The 11,626-nt window shown below is 44.2% G+C and overlaps 1 protein-coding gene across 1 annotated transcript; it reads right to left on the bottom strand.

The window, feature by feature from the left end:
* Window positions 1-1,290: 1,290 nt before the first annotated feature.
* CCNA1 (cyclin A1) lies at window positions 1,291-8,883 on the bottom strand. The gene is made up of 8 exons (XM_077806565.1): window positions 8,731-8,883; window positions 5,707-5,950; window positions 5,378-5,502; window positions 4,490-4,713; window positions 3,663-3,867; window positions 2,682-2,795; window positions 1,746-1,879; window positions 1,291-1,342 (listed from the first exon to the last, which is right to left on the bottom strand). Exons 1-8 carry the CDS (start codon window positions 8,881-8,883, stop codon window positions 1,291-1,293), a joined length of 1,251 nt encoding a protein of 416 aa, XP_077662691.1.
* Between the last annotated feature and the right edge of the window lie 2,743 nt (window positions 8,884-11,626).

Below are 11,626 nucleotides of genomic sequence, written 5' to 3'. Positions count from 1 at the left end.
GACTGGTTGAATTAAATATCTTCACAGCACCTTAAGAGCTTAATACGACCCAAACTCCTCTTTTTGCTCAAGTTCTGTCACTGTTAACAAGTCATTCCTGTCATTCAGGCACACAGCTGGGAATGGAGAGGCATCTTTGACTTCCTTGTCATTTCTTCCCCCCCCCCCAACTCTCCAGTAGTGTCCAATCCCTGCTGCAGCTCCCAATAGAGAGTCAGACTTTCTTTCCACACAGCTAGCACTCCTAGCCCTTATCTTGCATTTTGATTTCTGCAGTGTCCACGTGTTTGGCCTCAAATATCTACAGGTCCCCTAACTTTAGACACATCTAAGGGCCCATGAATATCACATCACTTCCCCTTCAATTCTCTGCATTGCCTCTCCTCCCCACACCATACCATCAAGTTTCATCTTTGCTTATAAAGCCCCCACAATTCCAGTTCTCACTACTGATCTGCTGTACCCTTTCTTTCCTCTGCCAATTAAGTATTCAAGGATTGCATGTTTTCCTCCCCAATACATGCCTACACATTCTACATGGGAACACCAACCCTGAACTTATCCCTAGGGCTTTCTCCAATTCCCTTAAGACCACTTCTGCTGTGATCTCACCTAAAAAAAGCTAGCCAACCACTGATGATTTGATGGTGCAGTACTTGAAATGAATTACTTTCAAGATGGTGTGCAATAGCTAACTTTCATAGGTAGGTGATCTGTGTTGCCTTTGCCTTCCTGTCTATTGTTTGAAACAAGACTCAAATGAGTGATTAATACAATACCTGCCCCGCAGATCTTGCAGTCAATTTATGGTAAGAGTCAATAGTTTCTCCTTTTGATTCACAACCCATTTTGAGACCTAGATAAGATTTAGAGGTTATAAGGCCATAAGGACTATTGTGATCATCTAGTCTGACCTCCTGCTGAACACAGGCCATAGGACTTCTGAGGTTTCCCCCCTAAGATGCTCCAGTTCAAACCGAAACTCACCCAATATTGATTTAAAAAGGTGCCAAAGATAGAGAATCCACCACAAATCTTAGTAAGTTGAAGCTTGGACAAGTGAAGCTAGAGACATATTCATAAGGCAAGATATTTATTAAAAGTGCTTTTAGTTTGCATTAAAACTAGTCTACAGTCCTTGTAAAAAAATCATTTAAAAATGTCAGCTAAAACAATAAGCATCATGGTTATTGACACATGACCTGCAGTGCCCTATAAAAATGTAAGACCAACTCTGTTGATCAGGAGGCAAGTGCTTCGATTTTAGTCAGTGTGTTCATTCACTGGCATTTATTGCAGAGGAAGAATTGCTGGTGTCTCCATAAAGGATACGTGCATGTACCTGCAATAGAAACGGGCAGCTAGTTACAAGTTATTTAACTGACATCTTGTGAATAGGAAACCCTACTGAGGTACAAGAATGATTTGGGTTTCAGCACCTGAGTGCTTCAGCATCATGCAAATCTGAAACAAAGTTATGGCTATGCCTAGATTGTAAGATTGCTCTTATAAGAGGAGCAGTTCTTACTTTTAAGATCACCTCAACCTTCAAGATGTTTGTAGTTAGTATCAGCCACTATCTAGTAGCTCCCACAAGGTAGGACTACCAGTTATGCAGAAACTTTTGATTAAATAGCTTGCACATAGGACCTCCCATAGCATATCTCCAATATAGATTTGGCCAATTTTAATGCCTGCTGTCATTTGGAGCCAAACAGAAAGCATTTAGTGTCTTAGGAACTTACTTTGACAGCTTGTACTTCTCTCTAATTGCTTGCTGTGGTGGATGAGAAGCATCAAGGCATGCTTTATGTAGATCACTCAGACAAGGCACTAGCTCGCTTAGTGAATATCCAGTGAATGCAGCAAGTGTTTCTGGCTGAACAGTAGAGAAAAGAATTATGGTACATTATTGCATTTATTTAGGTACTGTGTCTTCCAGATTTTGGTAGAGGCCCTCTGTCAAGAAGCAAGTCACATTTCTGCTGACTACTTAGATGAACACATGCATCTGTTTTGCTGCTGAAGTGAGATCCCATAGCAGTCACCATAGAGGATCTGAGCACTCTCAATACCCCAGATGCATCCTACTATCAATGTCCACTTTAGGTCTTTACTACAGCAGAGAAGGCTGACAAGAAGCTCCTTCTGATGCAGACAGAATACTTCCTGGTGTCTTTCACCAGTTCTAAAGAGTTTCCCCTACCATTATCACCAAATGAAATTATTCCTACAGCACAGAGGCAGATACCAATTAGATTAGTATTTGGATAAAACCATGTGCACTAAGATTCTAATCTCCCCCCCTCCCCCAAACACAAACAGTTGCATAGAGGCCAGTCTATCAGTTTTTTATAGGGTGGATCAATACATTGACAAGATGGTTAATGACTAATCTCATTAGGACTGTGTACCATATCAGGTTAGTCTCAGCCAGTGACCAAAGTAGAGTATTGTTCCTGCCTATGCAGAAGTTCTAGATGGAAAAGAGGAGCAAATCTTTAACTAGCTAGATATCAACTGTATGCCAGTGGAAAAGCCTGTTTAGTTGAACTAGAACCCTCCCAAGAGATCTGCTAGTTCATACTATCTGGAGTGGAAATTCTTTCCACTTTTAAGTCTGAACCTGTAGATGTAAGAAACCCTCTGTTCCACAGCACCTCAGAGAATTAAGAGCTTACCCAGAAATGCCTGTTCACAGTGTAATTTGCTAGACAGTAAGCTGCTGCAGCAGTTTGTGAAGGAAGGTACTTCAGAAATGGATCAGCTTCCAACAGACTCAACTCTGCTACGTACTAGGCAAAAGAAGTTTGCAAAAGTTACTTTCAAATAGACCTCTATGTATAAGGTGGGATCAATTCAGTGTGCTCCAAACAAGCATTGGTTATCTTTCCAGCACCACAGTTTTGGAGAACAGTGGATTATATACTCTGTTCAGAAAGCTGCTTTCTCTGTTGAGTAAGTTAGGGTGAAATCCTGCCCTTACTGGAGTCAACAGGAGTTCTACAATAATCTTTAATGGGGTCAGAAGTCACCTTTTAGAGAGATACCAGTTAGCTGAGTGAAGGCTGGGCAGTCTTGTGGTCAAGGAACTGGACTGGGACTCAGGAGGCCTGGGTTTGTTTTCGGCTTTATCATAGGCTTCTTACATGGCCCCAGGCAAGTTAGGGAGCTGAGGCACTCAAAGTATCTGACAGTGGGAATAAGACTTGCTTTCTTACCCTTTGTCCTTTGATAGTGAAAATGTATGTCCTGTAGTGCTATATTATATTGGTACAGTCAGTGGTTAGCATGGCAGGGCCCTGATCTTTGTTGGGGCCTCTGGGCTCTACCACTATACATGTTCTATCAGTACAGACTGACAGCATAAAGCTGTAGTTTTGGAAAGCAAGAAGTGTGATAGATTTCCTAGTAGGTTTAAATTGAATGTGCTGTGCACCATATAATCTCCAGTTAGGGTACTGGTTTATCAGGGTGTGTGTCAGTCATGTTTGAGTGACAGGCAGGCACCCTCAGCATGTTCCCTATGACAGGTGTTTTCCACTCAAGAGGATGCTCCTGAGAGTAAGCCAAGTCTGAAAGTTCCCACTCCTCCACCCCCCAATGTTCCTGGTTTATCAATCACTGCCCTCCCACAGCCCTTAAAGGAGCATAACACGTACCCTTGCAAAGTTCTCTGTCCTGACACAGACTCCATGTCTCTGTAAATACTGAAGGAGAAACTGGTTGATAGTTGGTACCGTCAAGTCAAAAGCCAGTACTTTCAGGAGCAGGTGTTCCATTCTTAATAACTGTCTCTTTGTGTAAGTATCATCTGTTATATACACAAACTCTTCTACCTCTGGAGGGTAGATCTCTTCATATTTCCTAAAAAGCAGTGCAAAAAGTCCATTAAGTCTATGAGGTTTGAAGTTGCAATCAGAAAGAAAGGCTTGTCGGAGTCATTGCTGGGATGAGCATGTGGGTCCACCTTCATCCAACAAGATTCATAGACTTCAGCCCCTACTTAGGCATATCCTGTAACACACATGGTACCTTTTGACAAGCTTAATACATTCAGCTTTTACCTACAAGTCCTTTTTAGATTCACTATACAACAGGGCTGCACTTACAGACATTAGACTGCCTCCTTAAGAGCTATATTATGCAGGATGTCATCTTGTACCATTTTTTAAACAGAATTCACATTGAAGTTAAGCAGCTTAAGCTTTAAGAGCCAAAAGTCTCAGTGATACAATACGCTCCAGACAAAAGTTTTGGTTTAGTCCATGTTCAAAACCAAAAATCAGTAAGAAGAGTTGGTGAATTAAGTAGAAGGATAGAATGTAAGTTTGAAGACAAATTCTTACTACTACAAGGTTTGTGTTGTCAGAACCAGCACAGCTCTTCAGAATAGATTTTAGTTTCAACTTCTAAATGAGTCCAAGAGGTCTTTTCCCACAAGTTTGGGTCTGTCAAGACTTTAGTAGGCAACATAAAGAACACTTACGCAGCCAGAAGAATTGCTGCTGTTCCCACAAGCTGCAGCTTCCCTCTGAGGACAGACATGCAGGAAAGAAACCTGTCCAGAAAGTTGACTGCTAGGTACAGTGTTTCAGTACGAAGTTTGTATTCTTGCCCAACTTCCACCAGCCAGTCCACCAAGATTGCACGCATCCCTGATGTGATGTCTGGCTGCTTTCGCATGTAATATGGTTTTGGCCTGTATCTTATCTGTTTAGAAAGATTTGAGGTTCAATAATTAGGACATTATAAGAACAACCATCTTTGCCATATCCATAGTGTAAGTAATTATTTTCATTGATGGAAAATATATTAAGGCCATTACTGATTCCCACCATCAATGAGTGGAGAGCTGTACTGAATTCAGCAACAAAAATCATGAAGTTTGATAGCCGTAATTGAGGAAGACCTACCACAGTGCAAAAGCTAGTGTATAGCAAAAGTACTACTCTGGTGGGGGTTAGGAGCCCCAGGTAACCACCACCTCCTCAGATTGCTACAGCCCTTTGCCACATTCTCTTACTCGCAACTTGATAAATAGGTTCTCAAGAGCTGTTGCAAGCCTCCTCACCCCAGCAAAGCTCAGTTACCCATTCCATCTGAGAGAGGAGCTAGAGTTCAAAGCTGTCCTGCATCTTAGAAGAAACTTCTCACTACCTCCTGCTCTGACCTTGGCCAGCAACACAAGGAGCTTACGGAGAATGCTTTGTTAAAGAGAATGCAGGTAGTAAAGAGATGCTAAATGACAACCCGAGAACCTGAAAGTTGTGTCATGCAGCAATGTTTTAAGAGTGGCAATCTACATCTAAGACCTAAGTGTTGCCAGTACATGTAGGGTCAAGGAAACGCTGACAGGCTTGTGAAAGCCACTCACTTCAGCTTCTCTAAGGTACTGATGAATGTCTTCTGCATAGTCTCCCACATTCATTATATCCACATTGTTATCCATATGAACTTCATGTTGTGACTGGAATGATGTATCCACCAACATAGGAGAACCTGCATAATCAGGATTCTTATTACATAAGGCATCCAACAAGACTTAACTTATCCTGCCAATTTGCTTGCAGTACAAGATTGAATCACATTTATATGAACAAGTAATCTACAGATAATGTAGACAAGTTTACTTTTGTTAAAAAAGTAAGCCACTTCATGTATCAGATTAATGTTACAAGCAAGGTTTTGAGCAGTGACAGTTACCTGTACTCAAATCCAACAACAGATGAATATTGGGTTTCATTGTGCTAGTATCCACTTCACACTGGCTAGGTTCCACCTCTTCTACAACTGTGCAGCTGCATCTGTCTTTTTGCTCTGGTTCATCTACATATATAGCAAACCCTTGCTTGGATGTTACATTGACCATACAGCTAGGGAATATATTCTTTCCAGAGGGAGAGAAAGCATTTTCAGAGCCAGAGAAGCGTCTGACTATGGTGGTACCCTGAAATAAAGTACAGATTTAACCCGTAGGAAGAGATTTAGTTACAAACAGAAAAAGCGCGATTCATATTTTCAGAAGAAAGCCACACATTTTCCTTAGCACTGCAGACTGCAAGCACTTGCATCAATAAATTGAACATTAGTTGAAACAAAGCTTGCCATTACAACTGGCATTTAGGAAATTCTGCTTACTGCCATCTTGCTGTAATGATGGACATTTGTGCCACACGGAGAATTAATTATCTTCCAGTTTAATAAGACAGGATCAGTCTTGAATAATCTCATATTGTGAGTGTCAAACATTCATCTGCAAAATGGCCAGCCTGAGCAATTCTGCTGAAATGCCAACTGTAATTATAAGCTCTGAGCTACAGTTCAATTTATTCATGCTGAGAACTACCAACATTAAATGCAGCTCAACACTTGTTACCTTAGCTTGTTGAAGAAAACAAGAAGGGCATTAAGAGTTCAAAAACAGTCTTTTATAATTTGATATTAAGATTGTTAAAACGGTTTTTGCATATGTATACTAATGCTATGCCAAATGTCTCAAGAGATCATTTTAAGAGTAAAAAGAAAAGGAGTATTTGTGGCACCTTAGAGACTAACAAATTTATTTGAGCACAAGCTCAACTCAAATAAATTTGTTAGTCTCTAAGGTGCCACAAGTACTCCTTTTTGCAGATACAGACTAACACGGCTGCTACTCTGAAACCTGTCATTTTAAGAGTACAGTTTTCAGAAAAAAACTGGGTTTTGTATTGAAAAGCTAATAAAAGCCTTTTATAAGGGTCATATCAGTCTTCCTGGACTGCCAATAGTCAAGAGCAAGCCTGTAGATGAAAGCTATTAGAAGTTTCTTATAATTCTAGTGAGTATGCCCATGAACTGCACAAGTGGGTCAGAGTTTAGCCCAGGTCATAGTGAAGGTTTTGAACTGGGCAAGTAGTTTGTCTATTCATTCCATGAACCTGAGCTAAGAGCTTGCAATCCCCGATGAGCATACACTGTATTAAGTACATCTTTGAGCAATACATTAGGCACCCAGGTTTGAAAAAGCTTAGGCCAAAGTTAGGCTCTGAAATAAAAGGGGGCCAATTTTCAGAATGTTGAGCAATCACAAACCCCACCATGTCAATAAGAACTGCAGTTGCAGTGACTCAAATAAGAGCTTTTCAGAGATGTTGAGCCCCTCCAACCCCCATTTGGCTTCAGTGGGATTTGTAGGTATGCCAAACTTCCGTAGCCAGGTTCCTTTATTTAGGAGCCTGGCTTTAGATGCTCAGATCTGAAGACGGTGGTGGGGGGAGGTCTGTTTTTATTACAGAATACCAGATGTACTCTAAGGATTACCACCTTTAAATGGTAATCTGTTATTACTCTAATCCTACTGGACTGCTTTCCTCTAAAGAGCTTTGCACAGGAGTAGCAGCTACTGTACATGCAAGGATCATTCCAGTGTATGACACAGTAGAGTACTAGAGAGAGCCATGCTAACCAGATTAAAGTCTGCATAGTGGCTTTGGCACCTAAATTTATTCTGGAACAGGAGGGAAACCGAGAAAAAAGGCTATCCGAAAGGTAATTCTTGCTCTCTGAATGTATTGCCACCATATCAACACCTTGTAGGAGTCATGTACCGAGCCACGGAACCTTTGAGCAGTAGTTGGCAGTTAAGGGGCATATACATTTCCACTGAGCCCTACATTCCATAGGCCGAGGGTATAGAGAAGCCATGTAACAGTCCCTCTCCCTCCAGAAACCTTACTTAAAGCTGGGCTCCAAGTTAGGGAGAAATGGTCAGTAGGGCTCCACTGTAGAATACTAGCTAGCCATGACCTCCCCCAAAAGATCTGCTAACTGAACAGGGATGGAAGCACTACCCTTTTAAATCCCATGTGTGCTCTGGATGAAATAGAAAGAGAAAAGCAAATCATGTGTGTTAGCCAAATCCCGTATTGCAAACCCAGTACGGCCAGCCCCAAGCATTCAAAAAGAATCATAAAATAGCCTTAAAAGTCAAGAGGTAATAAATGCTGGGTTTTTTTTATTTGCATTCTAGTTTGAGCCTTTAAGGTGCACTTGGGCCACATTTTCAAGCTTGTTTCTGCAATTCTGTGGGCTAGAAATTTATCCTTTATATTTAAAAAAAGCTGAACTGAGATTCTCAAGTAATCACGGGATTCCAGGAACTAGGGCTTCAAGGAAGATATTAAAAACGATGATATTTGCAATAAAATTGCCAGAGTTGGTATTGTGTCCCTCCAGTGCAAGCTGAGGGTCAGGTCATTTATCAGGCTTGTGTCAGTTGGGGGGCAGGGGAGAATGAAATCATGTTAGGTATTTACTTACTTAAATATCTCCTGATCAGTCAGACTTTTAGATACCTGTTTTGCACATACGTTTTTTAAACTCATGTTTACCAACATTCCCAGCAATGCCCTTTGACGGTTTACATATCAGTTCACAAAGGTAATGTTTAAAAAAAGATGAACTAGGTTTAGAGAAACACGCAGGTTAGGTAAGGAGAAAATGGTCATAGTTCCTCATGGTCTCTGGTTAAGATGCATAGTAAGAGGAGACTCAGTGCTGGAATAACAGGGGCCTTGACAAAATTTGTTTGGAGACCAGAAAAGCTTCCATAGCAACTGCCCATGTTATATCGGACTTAAGTTGTATCATCCACACATGAACAAAAGGCACCTCGGGCGTTTGAAAGACACTTCTCATAAGTGTAACCCCACAATGAGCAATGGGGTTCTCCCCCCCAAAAAAAGTTACCTGGCTACATGCCCTCAAGCACTGCCCATTCTCAGTCAGCAGCCCAAGCACAGCCCGCTGTGGTGGATTTTGGTTGGAATAAGGCCCAGCTGCAACCCGGCGGATCTCCCAACTTCCACCTTGGGAGATCCCACTCTTATCGTTGTGATGCATTGTTTCAAGGTCAGCAGCTGACAGCTAAGAGAAGAGAAGAGAATGGCATGTTAATCATCCGAGGCAAGTTTACCCGAATTTCTCTCTAGAGACAAGAGTCTAGATTCCCCTTTCCACTCCTAGAAGGAGTGCAGATCTGGTCCATTACTGCTTCTTATTCTAAATGCAGGATGCTTCCTCTAGGTCTCATCATTAATCACTGGAACAATTTACCAAGGGCCATGGGGGATTCTCCATCACTGACAATGTTTACATCAAGAGTAAATGTTTTTCTAAAAGATACGCTCTAGGAATTATTTCATGGAAGGTCTCTGGCCTGCCTTACCCTGGTCAGAGGAGACAATCACAATGACCCCTTCTAACCTTAGAATCTGTGACTCATGAGCAGATTTTCACACTCCCTGTGAGACAGATTTGCCTTCATTAATGCCACCCCGCCAAAAATACCTCAGCTTCCCTGTTGGAGCCACTCCCTACAAGCGCTGCAGGGAAATTTTTTTTGGGGGGAGGGAGGGGGGGGCGAAAGCAGGGATGCAAGGGAAGAGGCTACTGAAAGTGGGCGGCTACAGTAACCCCGGCCAGAGGGCGCCCTTGGGGCTCTCGGAGGCGCAGGGCTGAGGCTCTCCTTGCTGTTGCTTACTGCCAGGGCAGGCGCCCCAGAGCGGGAGGGTGACAGGCTCGCGAGCTCCCAGGAGGTCCTGCCCCGCCAGCAATGCCCGGGCCAAGCGCCCACGGAGCCCCGCGGACGCCAGCGCCCAGGCAGAACCAGCCACTGCGGGGAGCCCAACGCGCACTAGTGCCCCGGGAGCCCCGCCGCGCCCCGCATTACACGCCAGCCCCGCAGCCGGGGAGACCCCGCCGCCGCTGCCGCCCCTTGCCCGCTAGGCAGCCACTGGCCAGGGCGCCGAGCCGCACCGCTGCCCCCAGCCCCGCCTATGTAGCCCGCGTCCCGGGGGCGGGGGAGGCGGCGGCGCAGCCCCTCCCCCGCGGGCGCTGATTACTTTCAACCCGCCCGCGGCTGTTGGGCCCGGCCCGTTGGAAGCTCAGACCGGCGGCGGCGGCGGCGGCGGCGGCGGCTCCCGTGGCAACCGCAGCGGCCGTGCCGCGGCCCTGGGGGATCTCCATGGAGACCCGGCCCGGCGCGGGGGGTTGGCCACGGGCTCCACGCTCCCTGCCTCGGGGCTCGCGGGTGTCCGGGACCCCCCCACGGAGGGCCGGGTCCGAGCAGGGCGCCCCGGGCTGGCCCTGAAGGCGAGTCGCGCGCCCGCCGCTGAGTAGCCGCTGCTGGGACTCACAAGCAGAGCGAAGCTGCTCTCCCTGGTACACCCCGCTGCCTGCTGGAGCGGTGCGAGCCATTGGAGAATGACCCCCCCCCCGCCACACACACACACACACACACACACACTTCCTAATAGCGCGTGGAATAGCTGCAGTGACCCCCCCCCCAAACCACACACACACAGCTTCGGCTCCCTTCCATAAACCGCAGCACACAAGGCCCCCGCTCATTTGGCACCAGAGATGACAAGTGCTACTCCTTTTGCACGAGATCAATGCATCCGGGGCATGAGTACTGCAAGAAAAACCAGAATCCAGGTGACCTTTAAAAAGAAAAGGAGGACTTGTAGCACCTTAGAGACTAACAAATTTATTTGAGCATAAGCTTTCGTGAGCTGCATCCGATGAAGTGAGCTGTAGCTCAGGAAAGCTTATGCTCAAATAAAATTGTTAGTCTCTAAGGCGCCACAAGTCCTCCTTTTCTTTTTGCGGATACCGACTAACAGGGCTGCTACTTTGAAACAGGTGATCTTTTCAACTGTGGCCCCCAAATCCAAATGATACATTGCATCACTGGTAAAATGTAGACCCTGATGCCCTGTTAACGCAACAGAACTGGAAAACACATATCTGGTACCTGGATCCTGCTCATTTTTAACCTCAGCTCCCCCTCCTGCAAAAATCTAAACAGAATTGTCTAAATAGAAACGTAGCAAAAATAGTGAAATGTAACAGTATAGTAAGTATCCTATGCATTGTATATCTGCATAGCCATAAGAACCCAGATCTGACATCATGCTCTTTCTAGATGCATCCAAATGTCATAGTATAATATTTAGATTTTGCAATGGAACATAACAGAAGTCTAGTGTCTGTGTATGACCACGTTATATGTGGTTTTAGCTTATCAGCGCTTGGTGGAGATGTGCAAAGGACTCTTACAGAGTTAAGACACTTCTTCCATTAACTTTAAACCACATTGTAATGTTAGATGTAAATCTAAAAATCCCCCAGATTGCGCTGAAAATTCCAATGCATTGGATACAGATTTATCTGATGGAAAAGGATGGCTACACATGCTGTCTATCTAGAAGGTAAAACTTTGGGGATATAGGAGAAAAATGGGCTAGACTTTGCTGGATCCAAATCCATATTTGGATATTTCAACTTTTGTGTGCCAGGATGAATCAGAGACAAAATTTCTGTAGTGACGTCACAGTAATTACACTTGGTCTCTATTTCTCCAGTAAAACTAAGTGGTTTGTGCCCTCCACAAAAAATGTTGACTCAAGATATGTGTTTTTGCATTGCTTTTGCCCTGGGATGTGTCAGAGCCAGGATGTTTCAAGTCAAAGAGGAGTAACAACATGTGTTGTCTATTTTGACTGTACAATTCGGGGGTGTGGCAGAATTCAGCAGGCTTCAGGTGCTGGATATGTATCTTGGTGGTGCTGTTGAGCAGAGA

The sequence above is a fragment of the Eretmochelys imbricata genome, chromosome 1 (genome assembly GCF_965152235.1).
Source record: "Eretmochelys imbricata isolate rEreImb1 chromosome 1, rEreImb1.hap1, whole genome shotgun sequence".
NCBI classification, from domain to species: Eukaryota; Metazoa; Chordata; order Testudines; family Cheloniidae; genus Eretmochelys; species Eretmochelys imbricata.
Note: the sequence above shows the minus strand (reverse complement) of the source record. Positions and strands in the feature narration are given on the sequence as shown.